Here is a 21,767-nt window from a genome sequence, read left to right as displayed (position 1 = left end):
TTTGTTTTCGTTTGGAGTTGTGTAACTTGGTGCATGCAGTCTATTTTTGTTACAGTGAAACATATGAAACGTATTACCTAGAGCTTTCTAGTACATCGACTGTGTATGAAGTAATGCGTTAAAAAAATCTGCACCAGAATAAAATTTCTTTCACAGCCTTTTCATTCTAGTGTGCAAATACACCGATCAGCCATAACATTATGAGCACTGACAGGTGAAGTGAATAAGACTGATTATCTCCTCATCATGGCACCTGTTAGTGGGTGGGATATATTAGGCAGCAAGTGAACATTTTGTCCTCAAAGTTGATGTGTTAGAAGCAGGAAAAATGGGCAAGTGTAAGGATTTGAGTGAGTTTGACAAAGGACCAAATTGTGATGGCTAGACGACTGGATCAGAGCATCTCCAAAACTGCAGCTCTTGTGGGGTGTTTCCGGTCTGCAGTGGTCAGGATCTATCAAATGTGGTCTAAGGAATGTGGTCCAAATTCCCTAGATCTCAATTCAATCAAGCATCTGTGGGATGTGCTGGACAAACAAGTCCAATCCAGGAAGGCCCCACTACGCAACTTACAGGATTCAAAGGATCTGTTGCTAAGATCTTGGTGCCAGATACCTCAGCACACCTCCAGGAATCTAGTGGAGTCCATGCCTCAGTGGGTCAGGACAGCAAAAGGGGAATCAACACAATATTAGGCAGGTGGTCATAATGTTATGTCTGATCGGTTTACAGTATGTATTTTAGAATTTGTTTGATATTTTACATACAATGCTTTATAAAAAATTTTAGAAGATTAAGATAAGAATTCCACATGCATTAAATGATACTTTGAGCTCAAACTTTAGGTCTAAATATCTTTACACAAAATTTCTTTGCACATGTTTTTTATTCAAACGTTAAGAAATTACCAGCACCGTAAAGTCTGATAATAAAGTCTAATAAGGTTAGAGATCTTCACTCCTCCTTTTCATAGAGAATTTTCTTAATGAAGAATTTCATATCCACAATACCCTATTCATCTGCATAAACTAATGTCATTCATTTCCTTTATTGCAGTGAAGCAGAAACAGACATAGTCTAAACAGTTATTTATTCTCACCGTCACAGTTAGAATGCAACACTATCAGTATTTATGTAGTTATGGTTCTGGAAAGGAAATGTCGAGCTAAGTGCAAAATGTTTTCACGTTATATTCTGCTGCTTACTGAACTGAATTGAGGAGACACTTTACTGGATTCACAACATCCTGGGACATTAGCAATGGCAGCTAAGTGCTCTAACACAAGTTCACATCTGGAGCACTTGATAATCCTGGTTATTTATAGGACTACTTTCAGAAATGACCTGTCACTTACCAAGAGCAACGTGGAAGGGGTTTGACCCGCTGTTTCGAATGAGCACACGTATGACGTCTTATAGACCCAAATATTTCAGAGTAGTCTTTGTTTAATATCGCATCATATGTGAACGATGTAAATATTGTTACGCAAAATGATAACTGGGTGAGAAATGAACTCAAAGCTAGCTGACATAGTAAGAAAAGTGAAATAAAATTATAATATATCTTAGCCTATATTTTTGTAAACAACATGAAAAGTGCATCAGAAAATATCTATGTTGATGATATATATATATATATATATATAAACAATATAATGTATATACTTAATAAGTTATTCACAGCTCACTAGATAGGTTACAAAATGAATAAGAAGAAAAAAAAAGACAAATACTTTATTTTTTCAATTCAAAGCTTTCTTCACTACATGTAGCTTGGTCTAATTTACGTTTCGATGAGATCTCCATCAGCTTCATGTATGGTGTGTAGACTCGACTACTGGGTCGATGACTCCTGGCAAATGACAGTTCTGTATATGGGGAGGTAGGTGGCGTTAGTTCTTCATGATTGGGGCTTGGAGCTGGTGCTACGTTTTCTACAGGACTTGTTGAAGTATCCTGTGTGTTTGTTGTGAGCATACTGCTGTACTGCAAAGGTGTATATCGGAGTAAACTCTGATTCAGTCGGCTCGGAGGTCTCGGGTACGACGGAGCTTCGTACGGCTGAGGATCAGGGCGACTGTGAAGAATGAAAGCAAAGGATGTTTATGAAGCTGCAGATAATGTGACTAGAGCGGCCTAGAAATTTGAAATAGTATTATAATCCAGCACATATTTTTTTACCTAACGGGAAAGTCGCAGCCAACTCCGATATCTTTAGTGATGGGCTTATTTTCAGTGGCTTTCTGTACAGACATAAAATACTTCAGCTTGTCTTCTAACTCATTATTCTGGGAGAAGGAGCAAAGCACAGCACACAGTCAAACCAAAGAAAAGAAAAGTCCAAGTCATCAGAAACAATCAGAAATCATGTTCAGAGATCCTGTTCAAGAAATCCAAGCAATCCATGCTGAATCATCAGTGTGCATCTTTGCTGTGAAGTTGGTTTGGCCTAAATTAGTGGTCATGTGACTTTTGAAACATCTTCCTTAGAAAGGGGATGAAGGGAGGAAGAAATATCAGGAGCAGAGAGATGTTTGGTTGCACATGTTTATGGAACAGAATGGAGCTGTAAATTGTGTAGAAATCAATTGGTAACTTATGGTTTAATAAATTGCAAAGAGCCAAATATGCAAGGTTATACAGAGTTTATGAGCCTTTATTATGACTCCAGTTTAACAGGACGGGGTTGAGTAACTTTCCCTGAGCGGCAATTTGAGTGGCAAATTTGCGTATTCATAAAATCTAAGAATTCTGACGAAGGCCAAAAATCTATGCAAATGACACGATTTATTTTTTGATATAAATTATGTTCTTCAAAGCAAGCTTTGGGTGACTTTGATGATCCAGCGCCTACTATTAAAAGCTCTGGGCGCTTTCTAGATTCTTCCAAACTTCACAGCAAAAGCCTTTTGTTTGCCATGCTACTGCAAGAATGAAACATTGTGAAATAACTGCAAAAACAGCTGCACGAATGCTGAAGAGTTTCAGAATGCTCAACCCTTCTGTGCATATTGAGGACGAGAAGCATTCCAAAGCACAGCCCGCAAGCCTTCCCTCTTTTACCTCACACTCCACTATCGCTAGCCTGTCCAGCAGCTCGGAAATGTACACATCCTTCCGTGCCACCTCAGCTCGCAGCGTTGTCACCTGAACAAAAGAACAAACGGCGTGACTTTCCTCTTCAGAAATATCATTATATCGTATTATTTTACATAATATTGCAATGTTTTGAATTTATTCATTTTTTATTCAGGATGAGTTACAGCTAAGGCAACATCCAATGTTTGACGTTCAGGGTCTCAAGGCTCAGGCATTGTTCAGTTCTCTGGCATTGCTGGTATTCAAGCTCACATCATTTGTACAGAGCTGTAACCACTGAGCTTATCTCTATGCTAGAATTCTTGTTCTCTTTCTCGCTTTGGATAGAAAGCGAAGTATTTAACGTAGTGCGGCTCAAGACTGTGATTATAAAAGGGATAGTTTTCATTCAGAAATCATCCTTTGAAGACTTTACTATTCATACACCAGCACAATAGCTGAATTCTGTTTTGATGTGGCATGTTTTTAAAGCAGTAATCCCAATCATAAAGTTATTGTTCTGTCCATTGCATACCCTAATCTTTGCCCATTATGTTGCTTAGCAACTAAGCCTTACTCTTAAGCTAACTCCACTGCATGGTGTAAGAACTGCTTATTGAAAATATTTCATATAAATACGCTGAATTATAGAACACTGGATTTTATTATTAGTGCCTCATTAAAATCAAAGGGCATAAAAGTTGACCAGCATTTACTGTTTATATATGTTTTATATAAATATAGATAACAGTTGGTTTGAGGGAATTCAGTCTTTTGTCATTTCTTTGTTGCAAGAAGTTGAGTTTGTTGAAATTTGTTAGAGAATTGTTGATAAAGTGTTGTTCTGCAGTACAGCATGAGCTCTCACCTCTTCTATCATGCCCTTGACCTTTCTCTGCTGGCAGAACACCATGTCATTCAGGTGCTTTATTCTGTCTTTCAGCTCTGACGCCTCCCTCTGTAACTGCTCAGCCCTGAAACACAACACTCTGTTATCATGCTAGAAAGTGTTTTAGTCGAATTAAATCAAGCAGCACTGACTTCAGACCACTTCTGAGATCATTAATGTCTTTTATGCTTACTTTTTAGCTCCACCCGAGTCTAGCTGATCCTCACCCAAGCTGCGTAAGCGCAGTTCACATTCACAGAGTTTCTGGGTTAAGTGTGCCTTTTCCTGCAAAACAAGAACATGTGTTATCTGATATTTTCATTTATTAATGTAATATTTTTCCTTGGAGGTTTGTGTTTACAGACTTACCTGAGCCATGCAATCAAGCAGACGCTCCACCTCGCTGATCCTCTGGTCCCTTTCGGCTATTTTTGCCTCAACAATCCTCATGTTCCTCTCTGCCTCCTCCAGCCGACTCATATACTCCTCCAGCTGGGCCTGAAATTGATCACAACAAGGTGTTTCAGGTGTTAAGTTTCATCAGGAAATGCAGCTGTCATATTCTGTTCATCCCATCCATCTATTTTCTATTTCCTACACAGGGTTATGAGGAGCCAGGAGTCTACCCCAGACCAGGTGCAAACGGGGTGTCAAACTGTCAAAGAGCACAACCTCACTCACACTCATACACACACTACGGAGAAATCAACCTCTTTGGAATGAGGGAGGAAACCTGAGTACCTGTTGAAAACTGCTGAAGTACAGGGAGAACATGCAAACATAGGGCGGAGGTGGGACTCGAACACCCAGCCCTGGAGGTACGAGCATACAACCTAAGATATCGTGCCTCATCTCTTCAATTCTACTCAAAATGTAGTCACTAATATCATTCATATTTATTATAAATGTATTATAATTGTTTAGCTCTGTAGTAAGAAATATCATCAGTTTCCTCCAGTTTAAGGATTAAATATTTTTATTATTTCTTATCATTTTAATATTGCAGAAAGTACTATTTTCTTTTATACTGCAAAATATAAGACTATGCATAAAGTCATAAAGCTTACAATTTGATCTTTTAAGTGACAATTATATTATATTATATTATATTATATTATATTATATTATATTATATTATATTATATTATATTATATTATATTATATTATATTATACCTTGCTATTATTATTATTATTATTATTATTATTATTATTATTAGTTTTTATATTATTAGTATTTTATATATACATATATATATTATTTGTATTATTATTAGTAGTAAAATTAAGGCTTTTTCAGTTATGAATTTTTAATCACAACATTCGGTTATTACTATTAATTATCTAGTAAATGGTATCTAGAACGCTGTTTGCAATAACATGTCTCAGGTGTGAATAGAATAAATAGATGAAAGGTAAATGGAGTGATGAATGAATGGATGGATGGACAATTAAAATCAATAAAAATTATACCTAACTTCCAATCTAAATTTAGTAATACATTAACTGAAGAAGCCTAACTGTAGCTGGTGTAAATTTTAACGGATGCTCACAAATTCATGCATAACATTCCTATAATACGACAGAAGCTCTTTATGCAAAATGCAAAATACTGTCTGAGCTGTGGTATTTGTGAGGGTTATTGTGGCTGTGTTACAGTAAGTGTGTACCTGCAGAGCCTCGATTTCCTGTCTGTGTTTCCACTGCTGTTCCTGCAGCTGCTGGTCATACTGCTGCTGGAGTTTCGCACTCATCTCCCTCAAAGCCTGAGCACTGGCCTCTTTAGCGGTCTCTACCTGCACACACACACACACACACACGTATTCAGAGATGGAAACGAGTGTGCTTTAATTTAGATTTGGATTATCATCCATAAAGACAATGTTGTGTTTTGTTTATGCAAGTGAACAGATATTGATCCATATTTGCACTCCATATTTGAAAAGACAATGTGTGTGTGTGTGTGTGTACACAGTACCTGTTGTTTCAGTATGCGGTTTTCAGTATGGGCAGCAGCCAGCTGTCGCTCCCTCTCTCTCAGTTTCTCCTCAGTCTTTTCGAAGGAAATGCGCAGTGTTTTCATCTCTTCCCTGTTACCCACACGACCCTGACAGCTCTCCAGCAGCGACTTCTACACCCAGCACATACCAAACACACTGTCAGTAACACACCTTGAAAGGATAATCCAGCACATTTCACATTCAGGTTGCAGGGAGTTTGACTGTGGAGAGTGTTGTGTGTGAACAGAGGCTATAAAAGGCAGAGTATGTTTGTGTTTTGCATTTGTGTGGGTTCGTGGGAAATTCTAACCAGGCAAGTTAATCCCGTTAAACTTTTTCCTACTCATTTTTGGCGTTCATATCAGTACCTGAAGCAACTCTTAACTGACAGGGGGTTGTTGATGTTTTGTTTTTTTATTACATTACCTGCAAGTCGATGTTGGCTGATATGAGAGAGCTGTTCATCTGATCGAAACTATCGAGAGCTGCTCTCCCCGATTTGACTTCTGCTTCCAAATAGCGCTTATGTGAGTTAGACACCTGTAACACACACAGCCACAGCATGCTGTTAGGCACAGTGTAATGATTCCAGCCTGAAATGTATTAAAATACACAATACTATGCTTGCTGCCTGTTTGTGTTGGATTTGTGTTACTTAGTGAACATAAGAACACAACTCACATTTTAACACTCTTTAAACACACCATTGTTGACTTTCCTTTGCCTTGTTTCTTAGCTGACTCACACCACATGATCACAGAGACTGTTTCTTTACTGTACAGGTCATGGGAATTTTTTGGAAGAGTTAATAGCAGCATTTTGTTTGTTTATAAAAATATATTTTTTTCTAAAGGCGGCATGGTGGTTTAGTGGTTAGCACATTTTCCTCACACCTCCAGCGTCCTGGGTTCGAGTCCTGCTCACTGTGTATGTGTGTGGAGTTTGCATGTTCTCCCTGTACTTGGTGGGTTTCCTCCCACAGTCCAAAGACATGCTTCTAGGCTGATTGGAGTCTCTAAATTGCCTGTAGTGAATGTGTGTGTGCCCTGCAATGAGTTGGCACTCTGTCCAGGCAAGCACAAGCTCCCTGTGACCTGATGATAGATCAGATAAGTGGTACAGACGATGGAAGTGGACATTTTTTCTATATTCTTCTTCTTTTTTAATTCATATTTAATTTTAATTGTTTTGAAACTGGGTTCAGATTGTAAGTTGTGAATTACATGAATACACAACACATTCAATGGTTAATGTAAAATATAAAGTACAACTGAGGATTAAGGGCCTTGCAGTGGCAGCGTTTGGTGGTCATGGGATTCAAACTCACAACCTTCCAATCAGTTACCACATCTACCACTGTAGCTACTTTATCTAGTTTTATATGACACAAGGGAATTGGGCTACAACTTATTTTAGGTCTGACGGAATTTCTCACATAAATTATGCTGGTGTTTTAACTCAATTTGAGTATTGTTTTGTTTCATTTATTCATTTAAAATAGGTTTAAAAAATTAGTTTATTTTTAATGCCTTCTGATATATCAGTCTCAGCAGCTGAATTCAAGCGGCATTGTGGGAGTCATCATATATATCTGACTTTAGTAGATCTAATAACAGATTGCAAATTAATAGACTTTTATATGTAACTAGTTTAAATGTCATTTCACCACAATTTGTTACGGTTTTTAATCAGTTCTGGACATTGTAAACTTTGCTAGGGATGGAATCTGTCGATCCAATATGGCAACCCAGATTTCCCAGAATAATTGCTTCCTCTTAAGGGAGAAATGAAGAAGAAATCCAATAGCAAATGTGGATTGCAGTAGCATACTGATAACAATATCACATAATGGCATTAAGCTTAAAAAGGATTAAAAGAGTGGTGAAGTTTATAAAGGATGGATTACATCCACTCACAGCTGCTCTTTAGTCCTGAGTTTTTGTTCTTGTGTCCAGGTTGAGTTCCATTCTGTGCTACACCATTAATAATAATGCTTATTAATAGTTCAGAACACTTTTTATATTCTTACCCTTAATTCTTGTGAGAGTTTTTGTATAGATTGTTGCATCCCTCCAAACTGACCGTACATCCGCTCTCTGACTTTCTCCAGAGAGTCCCGCACCTGAAAAATAAATGTTTCCTACAATTATATCAGAATCAGAATCAATTTTATTCAACACATACCTTTACATGTATTAGGATTTTTTCTCGCTGTTTGGTCCAATACTGGCAACTCACATATCACAAACAACACAGCACAATTACAATCACAGTATACATATACTGCATTACAAATGTGTGTGTGTGTGTGTGTGTGTGATATGTGAGTTCATTCCAGTATTGGACCAAATATATTTGTAATAATATCAATGATACATATTGCACTGATAATACATATAAATATTTAATACATACTAATAAATTGTACTATTAATTAATAATATGAGAAAAATAATTTTAAATAATTTAAAAATAATTTACTACTACTACTACTACTACTACTACTAATAATAATAATAATAATAATAATTACAATAATAATAATAATAATAATCATCATCATCATCATCATCATCATAAAGTGTAGGAACCACGAATCGAATTATTCATAATAAAAAAAATTAAAAATAGTGTAGGAATGCTTGTTATTGGCAGGTCAGCACTGTAGTGATTACTGAATGCTGCCTAGCCCGAATTCTTATTAATAGAAATTACCAGTTGACAGAAGCTGTTTCGATGACGTGCACTTTTTGTTATCAGGAAGCAGAATCTCTTTCCTGGTGGTAGTTTTTGAAATTAGTAGGGTGGAAGGTGTGTCTGATGATTCTTTCTGCTTATGTCTATATTGCAGTGACAGTTTAAATGAGTTTTTATGCAGTAAACAACTGACAAGCTGTAAATCTAACAGAAGCCTGAAATGAAGAAACTAGGATGTTTTTACAAACTGCATTTAGATGGGAATTCAATTAGAAATGAAACTGATTGTATGTAAGATATGCATACAGTTTTTCAACCCTGGATGTTCATGACCAGGGCACAGAATGCAGCTTCAATGAGGCCTACAGTATGATGTCACTTCCTTTCTGCACTCAGAGGCAGGGAGACAATAAGGAGGAAGTTTTGATTGATTTCAAGTTAGACAAGATCCCTGTAATATATGTTCTAAGATGTAGACTGTTGGATACTTGGTCTCTTGTCCTTTCTGCACTTACTTGGTCTCGTCTCTTTCTGCACTCACCTCTCTGATGTACCTCATGTCATCTCTCAGTTCACTGGTAGGTAGCTCACGAGCCATCACTTCCTGCTGCACCACACCGAACACCCGGAGTCCCGGCAGCGTCTCTCGCTCAGCAACATCACCATTGCTCACGCTGTAAGAGTGCTGAAGAAGACAACGTGACGGGGTCAGATTTCTATCTGAATATATGTATGTGCTTGACAAAATGGGCGAAGGTGACTGTTCTGTTTATGCCATGTGTGCAAATATGTGTGTGGAGTGCACATGCTCAAAACACCTGTGTAAATATAAGGAACTGTGTAGTTTGGCTAGTGAGAAGGAGAAAGTGTCTGCATGCGCATGCTGGGATGTTTTGTTTTTCTGTACAGTGTTGCTGAGTTTTCAGATATGGGATGAGTGTTCAGATTTGTGAACAGGCAGTGACAAAAAGTCCTAACTGATGGTGTAGTATTTCTGGCTATACAGTGTTGAGAGCGCTCTGCCTCAGTGCTGCTGTCTCTCGCTCTGTCTGGGCTTCAGCTCATAGAGACAGAATATCTATAAAGTAAGCATGATCCTTATTCTGAAAACATTCAGAACTGTATTTTCACACTGATAACTTTTCTAAATGTGATGAAGATGTCATCAGTGGATGTGCTGGACATTTATATGTTTGGTATATCTTAATAATGTGCCTAGCTTAAAATAAACACTCTTACTTGCCAAATGTATTTCATGTAGTCTTCTAAACATACTGTATGTCACGATGACCAAGAAATATGCAAAAGTTATAATACACACTACATGTCAGGAATAATGAGAGCAAATATTACATCCTAGAGTTGTTCATAGAGTTGAGGGTTGTTAGAATAGCAAAGGGTAAATGCATACAAGCCATTTCAGAATATCGTATTCAATAAAGGGAGAAAATTACCTGAGCATCTCTGTTAATTAATAAAAAACACCTCACAACATTTCAACAATGTCACAGTGTCTGAACCATGTTTAGATCAATATTGCTTGAGTATTTTAAAGTTTGACCTAAGGGTATGCAAAGTTTTGCCCTTAGTTGAATCCACATATCAAGTAGCATGTTAGAACTCATGGTGTGGTAATGACCTGGAGTGTCATCACATTTTAATTAACACATGTTTATAGAGGGATATAGATATAGAAAATCCTCCTTTACATTAAAGAATAATAAAATATATAATATCTAAGAACAGCTTCACTAAGCGTAACTGTCTGGTGTGAAATTAGCATTTCAGATGGTGACTGCAGACATGACCTGAGAATCAAAACAATAAATGGCAGGAAACATGGACAAAAATAGCAGTATGAGTTATGCCATGCATACAGAATAGAGGATTCATCTAACAATGCTCCAGACAAATGCAGCTCTTGATTACATCCTGTTGATAAGGGTTAGAGCAGAGAAAATACAGGAACTAGCAGTGTGGAAACTCCAGGGATGAGCTGCAAGAATCATTTGATCCAATCAGATTTTGGTAAATTGTATTATCGATATATACATCCATCAATTTTCTGTACCTCATATACTACACAGTGTTGCAGGGAACCTGGAAACTATTCCAAGGAACCCGGAGCACAAAGGTGGAGGGCATCGTAGACAGGGTGTCAACCCATTGCAGGGCACAATCACACGAATGCTCACACACTACAAACAATTTAGAGTGCCAATAAGCCTGCAGCGCATTTCTTTAGACTCGGGGAGGGAACTGGAGTACCTGGAAGCCAATCCCTGAACCACAAGCAGAACATGCAAATTCCACATACACAGGGCGGAGGCGGGAGTCGAACTCTCAGCCTCATAGGTGCGAGGAAGACAACACCTTCTCCTGTGGTTAAAACAATCATCTGGGTTTAATTCTGATTGCCCACTGTGATAAAGTCACCCATCTGCTCAGCATCAGTTATGTTACTCGCAAGACCATTTGCCAATTACCATTTTACCAATTTATTCCCTCCTAATCTCTTCAGGATTAAAAAAAACAAAACGAAACTGAAGCTAAAATTTATGTGATAAAGAAGTAACACCAAAATGACATAAATTTTCCAAAAAAAAAACTTAAACCAGGATTAAATTCAGCTTAGAAAAAAACAATCTTGGTTGCATTTGAATTCATGAATAAATTGGACCGAGAAAGTGAGAAAGACTAGTGTTGAGAATCAGTAGAGATCCAAACATTCCTCAGGCACATATTAATATATTAGATAATATTTCAGTGCTCATAGTTCCTCTGTTTTGCGTCCTCCTCCAAGCAATAATAAAACAATCACATCGCTTTAAACATTCAGCTCATGGTGTGTGTTCAAGCAGCATTGCAGACTGTGAAACACGGTGACAACCAACATCTGTTTAAAGACTACACTATCATCGTCATCATTTTAGCACTTACCTACATGCTAGTGTGCTTCTGAAACCGAACAGCGAAATAGTATTATGATATTGATGTGTCTCCTACTCGTACCTTCTCCTCAGCAGGTGATTCTCTTCCTGGAGGTCGTTCTCTCAGCATGAGGCCATTCTTCTTCCTCATCCAGCTGCCATTGACCATCTTGCCGTCCTGCAACACAGCACACCTTTAGTTACTTGCGTCTGCAGATCTCTGAACTGTTTTTAATGAGAACTGTGCAGTCACCCATAGCAGGTGTGTCTCTTTGCAGCCAAAATGTCACAAAACAGGTATTTCTCCATACAACTGGCTATAATTGTACGTTCTCAAAAAACAGAAGACTATAATTGTTATCTGTGGCCTTTTTAATGCTGAGGTGGTGTGTGTTGTTTTATATGTTTTTTTGTTTTGTTTTCAAAAGTTATTTAAAGGGACTTTTTCTTGACGCTGGGGTGGTCAGCTCAGAGATTCAAGTTCAATCCTTTTTCCTAGGAAGGTATATGTGGTGAACCCTTAAGGTATATAAGGATCTTTAAGGTCTGGTTATGTACCGGTGACTATTTTTAAAGGTATAATACAGTCATGTTTTTAGATAAAGGATCCATATGAAAGATTTCCTATGAATTTGAAAGTTTACTACCTTTATTTTTGTGAGTATGCATAGTTTCTACCAGTTTAATTAAATAAACAAAGGAATACAAATTTTACCCCCAAATATGAGGCAAATACATTGACTACAATGATTTAGTGGCCAATTCAGTCAGACTTGTGCATTTTTGGATGGTGTGACTGTCTGATTCCTTTAATCTCATTCATGTAAGTGGAGGTTTAACTAAATCCAGACGTTTCCTCGAATTCAGGAAGAAGTATTCCCTTTTCACCAATGACCACATATTTTATCACAGATGTAACTGGGTTCATGTAGCAGCTGCGCCTTCTTCTGTTTTTCCTTTCTACAAAATGCAGACGATACTCGACTAAATTCCGTACGCCACCCTTATAAATGATCTCATCTGTAAATAATAGCCATATAACATTTCTCGTAGCAGTCCTGCATGTAAACTAAACTATTTATATAGTGATCTAATGACAACAGAAAATTGGCACACACACTTCTTTCAGGGAGACAAGAACAATGATTTCTTTCACCGTCCTTGACTGCAGGTATCACTCAGGAGGATTGCACAAAGAGCAGGTTGAGAAGAAAACAAATATGAATGGCTTGAGGAATTTTGAAAGGAGAGGCACCAGTCAATCAAACTGTGGCGGCTTCAATGAGCCAATAGAATTAGATATCACTGCCATGCCCTGTAATATGGTGTCGTTTTGGTGAATGAGTAGAGCACAGAGATAGCTTTCTAGAGTCGGCCATAATTAGATGCTTGATCTTTGGATTCAGGAGAGGCGACTTCCTGGCTTCTGCACACCCTGGATGTAACTTCAGACAGGCAGATAAGATAAAACTAGTCTTAAAAACAGTCTTAATCATCACAGGAAATGGTGGTTATGTAATCCTTTAAAAATCTTCGAACCACCCATACTGTTTACTGAACATTTTTTCTAGGAATGGCCAATTTTGAGCTATGTTATCATTATTGTGATAAATTATAACTGAAAAAATATCATCTGGTAGCAGTTTTATTATTTGTAAATATTTTTTCCTTCACTTCATTTTGAATGCTGTACTTCTGTAACCATTCACTGAGATATAAGTTACGTAAAACGTGACACATCAATGCACTGAATCTACAAACCCAACAGACACTACCAGTCAAAAGTTTGGACAAACCATCTAATTCCATGGTCTTTCCTGATGTTTATTTCTTTCTACATTGTAAAACAAAGCTGAAGGCGGCCGAAATCCACAATAATGTCCTTTGAGCAGTTGATATTGAGATATGTCTGCTACTGATGCTCTGTAAAGCCTTCATAATGGCTCTAATCTGAGGTGCTGTTAATTGGTGATTTCTGAGGCTGGTAACTCTAACTGAACTTCTCCTCTGCAGCAGAGGTAAGTTTTGGTCTTGCTTTACTGGGATGGTCTCCATGTGAGCCAGTTTCATCATGGTGCTTTATGGGTTTTGCAAATGCACTTGACAATACTGTTCTTGCAGGAACTATTCCAGAACACCTGACCTTCGTGTCTTAAAATAACAACTGACTGTTTTTTGTTGTCATTACATATGGATTACTTAAGTCCATGTGTGTTATTTCATAGTTTTGAAATCTCCAGTATTCTTCTAGAATGTATAAAATAAATCCCTAACCAAAAAACATTGCATTAAAAGGTGTGTCCAAACGTTTGACTGGTAGTGTATGTACATGTATGTATCATGAAAATGTGTCATTATATTGCTTCCTTCCAATAAAGAAACATCAATAATAGTAGTAACAAAGCTTTATTCATGTAACCCATACTGAGTAGCTGGTACTGTCAGAGCTGGTCTCCGATAGCCTGAATATCCACAGAGCATTAGGTTACTGGGCCAACCCTATTTAATTACATGATGGATCCCTATCAATTTTGTATTGTTATGCCTGTAACACAATATTTGTAGCATCTAAATATAAGAATGCGTTCTTGTGACACCTCGAGCTTCTCAGCAAGCTAGTTTTACTTGTTCTCTTCTTCTGCGTCACAGTGTTTTGTCCTTTTCTCTGGTCTGCGTAGGTGCTTAGAAATAAGTTGTTCTTGTTTTGGAGCTAAATTTAAACTTTGCTATGACCACTGCAGAGGATCTATCTATGATCATAATGAAGAATTAACATATGTTAAGCAAAAATAAGCAAAAAAGTTGAGGATTCCATTAAAATATTTATTTAAACCTGCATTAACACATAGAAACACGTACATGGTTTTATGAAAATATTCTAAGTTAAATATTAATATTTAAAGGTATAAAGGGGTAGGGAGGAATTCTGGAGGAAGTTAGATTTTAGGATTTTTTCTTTTCTATTTTTCCTTTTTATTTTTCCATGGTCTCCTTTTATGAGTAGTGATTTATGATTAGACTGACTTTAAGTGAAATGATCATTATAATTGTAATTTGATTTCTCAAAAATCAGTTTACAACATGTTAACATAAAGGCATTTACATAAAAATGTAATATAAATTAATCTCTAAAGATGTTTAAAAATACAGGAACTAATGACAGTAAAATTCATATTAATTAAAATAACTTAATTTTGTATGTCTTATTTACAACATGTTCTAATTTGCCGAATTTGCTCATCAAATTCAGATCAGCATATTTGATGAATATATTCCCAGTGGATCCTGACTTTACAGACATCCAGTATATTACAGTTAACCTAAATACATGCCAGTAAAATACTGGCAGACTCCCTATCTACAGACAGCAACTATAATCTTCTAAGCCTGTAGTCAGGACTGTTAAGAGGTGGTCTAAAGAAGAAAAGCTAGAGTTTTAGACTTCTAACATTTACCCACCAAGATTAAAAACCATTCACCTTCATAAAGCTACAGAAGTGTCCTACAGAAGTGGGGTCCAATTCCTACCAATACCAATCATGTATCATCAGGACAGAAACACATTGACAAAGGTGATAAATGCTAAGAGAAGCTGAAAAGCTGAGAAACAAGTTCTCAGGTAACATTACCGCCAACAAGCAAACTTCCCCACCTCTGTGTACAATAAACAGCTGATGAACTGAAGGTGTTCTATTATAGATTCCACACACCCAGACTTATGTGCCACACCCACTCCTATAGTCTCTCTATACATCCATTAATATCCACTCTAAAGTCTGTTAAATATAATGTTCTGTGAGGAAGATGTTTGTCAAGACATTCAGGAACAAAAGTCCAGTAAAGCAACTGGCCTTTGTGTCTGAGAACTTGTGCTGACCAGTCTACACACAGATCCTCAACAATGGAAATACCCTCCTGCTTCAAACACCACACAACTATCTTCATCCCCAAAAACCCCACCAGGCTCACAAAGCTATGGCTACAGACCAGTGTCTTTAACATTTGAGGTCATAAAGTATTTTGAGAGACGCACCTGTAGGACATCTCTGGCTTCCTGCTAGACCCCCCTTCAGTTTGCCTATCAAGGCTAATAGGTCAATGGTTGATGCAATCAACATGGGACTGCATTATAGTCTCCAACACTGCTGCCATACAGAGGTATGCAGGGATCCCATTTATGGACTTCAGCTCAGCATTTAACACAATCAACCAAGATCTCCTCCATACTAAATTGATTCTGCTCTCTGTGCCCACCTCCAATTGTCAGTTGACCAATACAGAGACAGCAACAGGTGAGGTTGGGGTAATTCAATCTTGCAACCTGCACGACCAACACAGGTGCCTCCCAGGGATCTAGGTTATCTACACTGTGCTTCTCCATCTCTACAGACCCTTTATTCAAACTGCTGAGGTTTGCAGATGATGAGTCCACACACTGAGACAAGGTCAAGCATTTTGTTGTGCGGAGCAGGCAAAACAACAAGCTCAAGACAGTTGAGATGACAGTGGACTTCAGAAAGAATTCCCCCAAAAGCCCTAGACCCTAGACTTCCCTAGACTAGCCCTAGACTTTCCCTAATAACCATAATGAACAGCACATTGTCAGCTATACAGTCCTTCAGACTCCTGAGCAACACCTCTCACAGGAACAGACGTGGGAGTCCTATATTGATTCCACAGTGGAAAAAAGCCCGGCAGAGGATGTACTTCCTCTCCCAACTGAGGAAGTTCCACAGGTCACAGGAGCTGCTGAGTCTGTTCTATGCATCTCAGTAACTGTCAGGTTTGGTTCAGCCACCATATCAGACCAAGGCTGTGAAGACTGCTCAGAGGGTCACTGTACACCCCTGCCCCTGTTTCAGGACATTCCCTTAGTCAAGAAGGTGACAGAAAGAATAATCACATATGCCACACACCCTAGGCATGGGGCAAATATTTAGTGTGACTTTTGCTTTAGGGTTAGGTTTAGCAAATGTTTTAAGATAAGATAAGATATGATAAGATAAGATAAGATAATCCTCTATTTGTCCCACAGCCAGGGAATTTGCAGAGCAAGGGCAGCTAAAGAAAAAGATAAAGAAAAGGATAATATCAAGGCAAGGTGAGTTGAAATTATAAGAGATATAAAAGATATTTTAGAGAGACTAATTATAGACGTCATTATAGAGAGACTTAATACATACCACATAAGTTACACCATCTACCTGTGTTATAAAGTTCAGAATATATAGTAATAAAAGGCTTTAATTCATCCCACCCTGGCAGTGTGCAGCTTATTACACAATTCTGACTTTTGTTCACACTCTACACAGGTTACAGGCCAGTTCCCATTTAATTAAAGTAAATACTGCTTTCAGACTCATCCACATTACTGCCGGTCTTATCCATTCTGTACTATATGAGCCAGTGGCTATCAGAAATGGCAGGCGGGTATCAGCTCAGCTTTAAGGAGGAGGCAGTGGTGTGGCAGTGAAATCATATCAGTCCAAGGTACAGAGAAGACAGAACACGCACACAGTGTGACAGACAGAGACACTGCTATTTTCTGTGTTAAATGTGACACTGCCATGTTCTTCTTAACACACGCTAATGTGTTAATATTTAACTGTAAACCAAATACTAAAATGCTTCAGTAACGTGTTCAGCAATTCAGCCATCAGTTGAAAACTGTATGAGCATGAGTTGTGCTAATGTGATAATATCTACATGTCTGATGTCATGTCTGATGTTATGTGTGTGTGTGTGTGTTACTACACTATTATTTGTCTATTAAATCCAATTCCTGTACCTTTTTAATTGATAAAACTAATTGGCCCATAAATAGCTGTATGTCACTGAAACCACAGTATTGCAGTATATGTAGTCATTCTTGTAGTTATTCTTTGTGTTGTCTTATTAATTTAATTACTGTGTATATTACTGTCATATTTTCATGTATACTGTGTACTGTGTATTCATATTTTGGTTTATTTTTTAGTAATATAGTACTCTTATTATTACTGTATATTTATTATTACTATAGTATTGCTGACTTGTTATGTAATTAGTAAAATGTATCAAATAATAACCATCAGATAAGTAAAATATATATTTATTAATTATTCAATAGAATACCTTCTAAATTTCCTACTAATCCGTATATGATATACTACTACAATTATTTTTATATTTCATTATTATTAATTCTATTGTAACACGAATAATAATAGAAGGGTTTTCTGTAAATGATGTAAATGAGGAGAAGTGACAGCTGAGAGGTCTCATCTATGCAGATTTTAGTGACGGATAAAAAAAATAAAACACTTACCGAGAGCACAGAACTCTTTGTCTTCTCATTCTGTCCAGTGGGGATGTCGTCAGATCGGAGGGTCAATCTCAGTCGCCTGACTCCTCTCTGAACATATCAGTGACAAACACACACACACATGCAAACACACACACACACACAAAACAAGGGTAATAAAAGGTCAGTAAAAACAACATGACAACCGTAGGACTAGCCATTTATCAAGGTCAGTCTAGTGAACATTTTCATTTTCTGAGAATGTTATCTCAGATCAGAATTTTATCTTCAGCAGTGTTTCAGTCAAACCCTGACCTCATTCAAGTCTGGTATTTTACTGTACTCTTCGAATATCTGCATTTTTTTTTTTTTTTTTTTGGAAGAAGCCTGGAACATTTTATATCATTTTGCTAATATTCAGATGGTCTGAATTTCAAAGAAAGTCCTACTCCCATTCCCTGCTTTCATCTGTTTCAAAGCCTCATTATGTGCATGTAGAAGTAGAGCTTATGGTATGAACGTGTTTTTTTTTTTTTTTTTGCAATTGAAAAATGATGGCAACACATTAGACGGTTAGTCGAGTATAAACAAAAATTAACAAACCAGCTTGATGACTATTGTGTTTAGATTCAAGCCATTGTTTACATGCTTTAGATGCTTTGTCAAGAAGGAAGGAAGGCAGGAAGGGACCATGAGGGAAACTTGGCGAAAATAAGACCTGTAATAGCTAGTGAGCTAAGTAAACACAGTGGGAGGGATAAATACAACATGTAAGTCTTATAATAAACTCATAATAATGCTTTATACAGCTACCGGGAAGTGATATAGCTACCTCTTTATTTCTTATACTCCTTATAAATTCCTTATATCACCAAAGTGGTCATTATTAATCACAGTAATAATGTCATGTGCTGCACTCTTGTTTGCTGCTGTCCACACTGGAGATATATACACGCTGTAACTACCACACCCTCGCTTACGGTCCAGGCAAATTAAACCCCATGCAAATATTACACATAATCATGTGTATGCTGAAGTAAATATAAACAATATTCCTTTCATTCCAGAGGCTGAAAAAGCAACCTTGAATAAATGTTAAATGTGTTTATTTAACAGGCATTACAGTTTTTCTGTAACACCAGCCATATCACCAGGGCATTTTGAATGCGGTATATAATTTATAAACCTACAGTTGTACACTCCTAACTTGTTCATTTATTACTTGTGTTTTGCTTGCTCTATAGCGGCCAGTTTATGACCCCAGTAGCATCTGATGCTTTTATACCAGCAGCATGTCAGTGTTTCTGTGCTGAGAATGATCCTTTACTTAAATTATCAGCTCAGTGATGGTCTTACGGTGATCCCTTTTTGTTCATAAGTAGAGAGTGATAGCAAATTGTATAGCAACAGCTACTAACTGTGAAATTACAAAGCATGAACTAATTTTCTTGAGAAAAGTGTAGATTATTGTAGATATGCAAGACAAAAGGGGTTTTCAGAACCGCAAAAAAATGTAGCTTAACAAAATAAACAAAACTGATCTGATGTTAGATATAGAATCTAGATCATTGTACTAAGTAATACATTTCCAAGCTCTACACAAACTGTCCACTATGTTAGAAACACCTTTACACCTGTTCATATCTAATCAGCCAATCGTGCCATCATGCAGCCATCAATCAGCCATCATGCAGATACGGGCCAAGAGTTTCAGTTATAAAGGGGAAATAAATGTGATCTTTGTGAAACAGTGGATGCTGGTGCTAGGCTGGTTTGAGCTATTTCTATAACTCCTTAGATTTTCACATACTACAGTCTCTAAAGTTTACACAGAATGGTACGAAAAACAAAAAACACCCTGTGAGAGGTGGGATGAAACACCATGATAAGAGAGCTCAAAGAAGAAGGATGACACTGGTCTGAGCTGACAGGAAGTTTACAGTAACTCTATCATGCACATAACAGCATCCCAGCATTGAATCTTGCAGTGGATGAGACCACATCAGGCTCCTCTCCTGTCAGCCAGGAACAAGAATCTAAAGCTGATAGGCACAAACTTGCCTAAACTGGACAGTCAGTAAATAGAGCAGCTTTTCAGATCTTCAAGTAATTTGAATGAATCTGTACCCATGATGTGAAAGTCTGTTATTGAATCCGAGCCCAATGTCAACTTCTGCTGTTCTAGCCATTCACCATGAAGATAGATTTAAGTTTTGCTCATGCTGAGATGCTTTTCTGCTCACCACAGTTTTGAAAAATGATTATTTAATTGTCCATATTCCTTCCTGGTGGCTCAAAAACGTATGGTCAATTTCCTCTGTGCTCTCATATCAACAAGGTGTTTTACACCAACAGAACAGTCACTCACTCACTGTTTTTAGATTTCCACACCATTCTGTCTAAACTCTAGAGACTGTTGTGTGTGAATATCACTATAGGAGGTCACCGGTTTATGAAATACTCAGCTATCTGAACCTTGGTACCAACAACCATGCCACGGTTAAAGTCACTGTTTCTTATTCTGATCTTTGATAAATGAAGCTCTCGACCTGTATCTACATGACTTTTTATATTGAGCTGCTTCCACATGAGTGGCTGATTGGATAACAGCTACACTGAGCAGGTGTACAGGTGTTCCTGTTAAAGCGGAGTGTGAGTGTATATCCTGTAATAATTCTACATATAGTTTTTTTTTTTTTAATATAAAAAATGAACTGTCTTTGAACCAATTTTTGGTTCTGACCACTATACACTTGTCATAAATTGATGTTTTATATTGTCCTTTAGATGACTTTTATGGGGATTAACTGAGCACTCGTGTTGATTAGCCGTGAGAAAGAGCTCTCTGACTGACAATTCAATGGCAGGCGCTGATAAAATAAACATGACAGGGCTCTGGCAGCTCTCATTACACTGCCTGTTCTCTGTGCTAATCTTATCCTTGAGCCAACACAGAGACCAGCTCTGAGAATGATTAGCCATGATGTGTTAAATTAAACCATAGCCCTGAGTGTGAAAGATAGACATGTAGCCAAAGAGAGAAGGATGTGAACAAACAAATATAAAAAACCCAACATTGGTCAATGGTCAAAAAGAAGGGAAATGAGAGAGGAAGTGAGACAGGACATGTCCTGTTCTCCAATGGTTCTTACTTACCTCACTCCTGTGCTCCGGAGTGGACGTGGTAGTGAGCGAGGAGCCTCCTGTGCCATTTCTCAGCATGTCTCCGTACTACTGTCCCTCTCTCAGACCACAGCAACACACACACATTCACACCCACTCAATGCTGCCACCTGCTCCACCACTCTGGGCAATTCAGCAACTTTAGAAGTTAGCGTGTGAAAGAGGCAGGATGGAAAAAAGAGTTTCCCTTGAGCAAAAGGCCTGTGCTAGAATTCCTTCCTCTGGATGGTAAGCAGCAGGGGAGAAAAAAAAAGTGGCCAGTACTCCAAAGTGCAGTGGACAGTGGAAAGAAACAAACTACAGCATAGGGAAAAAGTCCAAAGTGTGTTACACACACACAGAAGCATGCACAACACACACACCCACATGCACACACAGACAGGCTCCTCCTAACTAGAGATAGACAGAGAGAGAGTGAGAGAGAGAGTGAGAGAGAGAGTCAGTGGGCATGACAAACTGAGAGGCCACTAGAAAGACTGAATGTGCATGTGCGTGTGTGTGTGTGTGTTACAGCTATGTTGGTTGTGGCGCTGGTATGACCTGTCCTTCTACATTTCTCCTGTTCTATGGTCTCCACCCACTTGCTTGTATCTCAGGACTTTCAGCCTGCTGTTTCTGCTTCGTATGTGTAGCATAAACACACCAATACACACCCAGAACAGAAGGAGAACAGGCATCACTCCAGCACCGAAACTAAATCCTTCACCT

At 37.9% G+C, this 21,767-nt stretch overlaps 1 protein-coding gene across 2 annotated transcripts; it reads right to left on the bottom strand.

Moving 5' to 3' along the window:
• Positions 1–1,708: 1,708 nt before the first annotated feature.
• On the bottom strand, positions 1,709–21,533 carry myzap (myocardial zonula adherens protein). Of its 2 annotated transcripts, none has more exons than XM_058381944.1 (14): positions 21,033–21,533; positions 17,901–17,987; positions 11,676–11,771; positions 9,205–9,348; positions 7,996–8,088; positions 6,393–6,506; positions 5,945–6,097; positions 5,637–5,762; positions 4,337–4,465; positions 4,161–4,252; positions 3,947–4,052; positions 3,064–3,147; positions 2,182–2,243; positions 1,709–2,077 (listed from the first exon to the last, which is right to left on the bottom strand). In XM_058381944.1, the coding sequence occupies exons 1-14, from the start codon at positions 21,096–21,098 to the stop codon at positions 1,735–1,737; spliced, it is 1,695 nt and encodes a 564-aa protein (XP_058237927.1). In that variant the 5' UTR covers positions 21,099–21,533; the 3' UTR covers positions 1,709–1,734. The 2 variants fall into 2 exon arrangements, with proteins under 2 accessions (XP_058237927.1, XP_058237926.1); XM_058381943.1 differs by having other exon boundaries at positions 2,182–2,288; positions 21,033–21,532.
• Between the last annotated feature and the right edge of the window lie 234 nt (positions 21,534–21,767).

Source organism: Hemibagrus wyckioides, linkage group LG27, assembly GCF_019097595.1.
Source record: "Hemibagrus wyckioides isolate EC202008001 linkage group LG27, SWU_Hwy_1.0, whole genome shotgun sequence".
Lineage (NCBI taxonomy): Eukaryota > Metazoa > Chordata > Actinopteri > Siluriformes > Bagridae > Hemibagrus > Hemibagrus wyckioides.
Note: the sequence above shows the minus strand (reverse complement) of the source record. Positions and strands in the feature narration are given on the sequence as shown.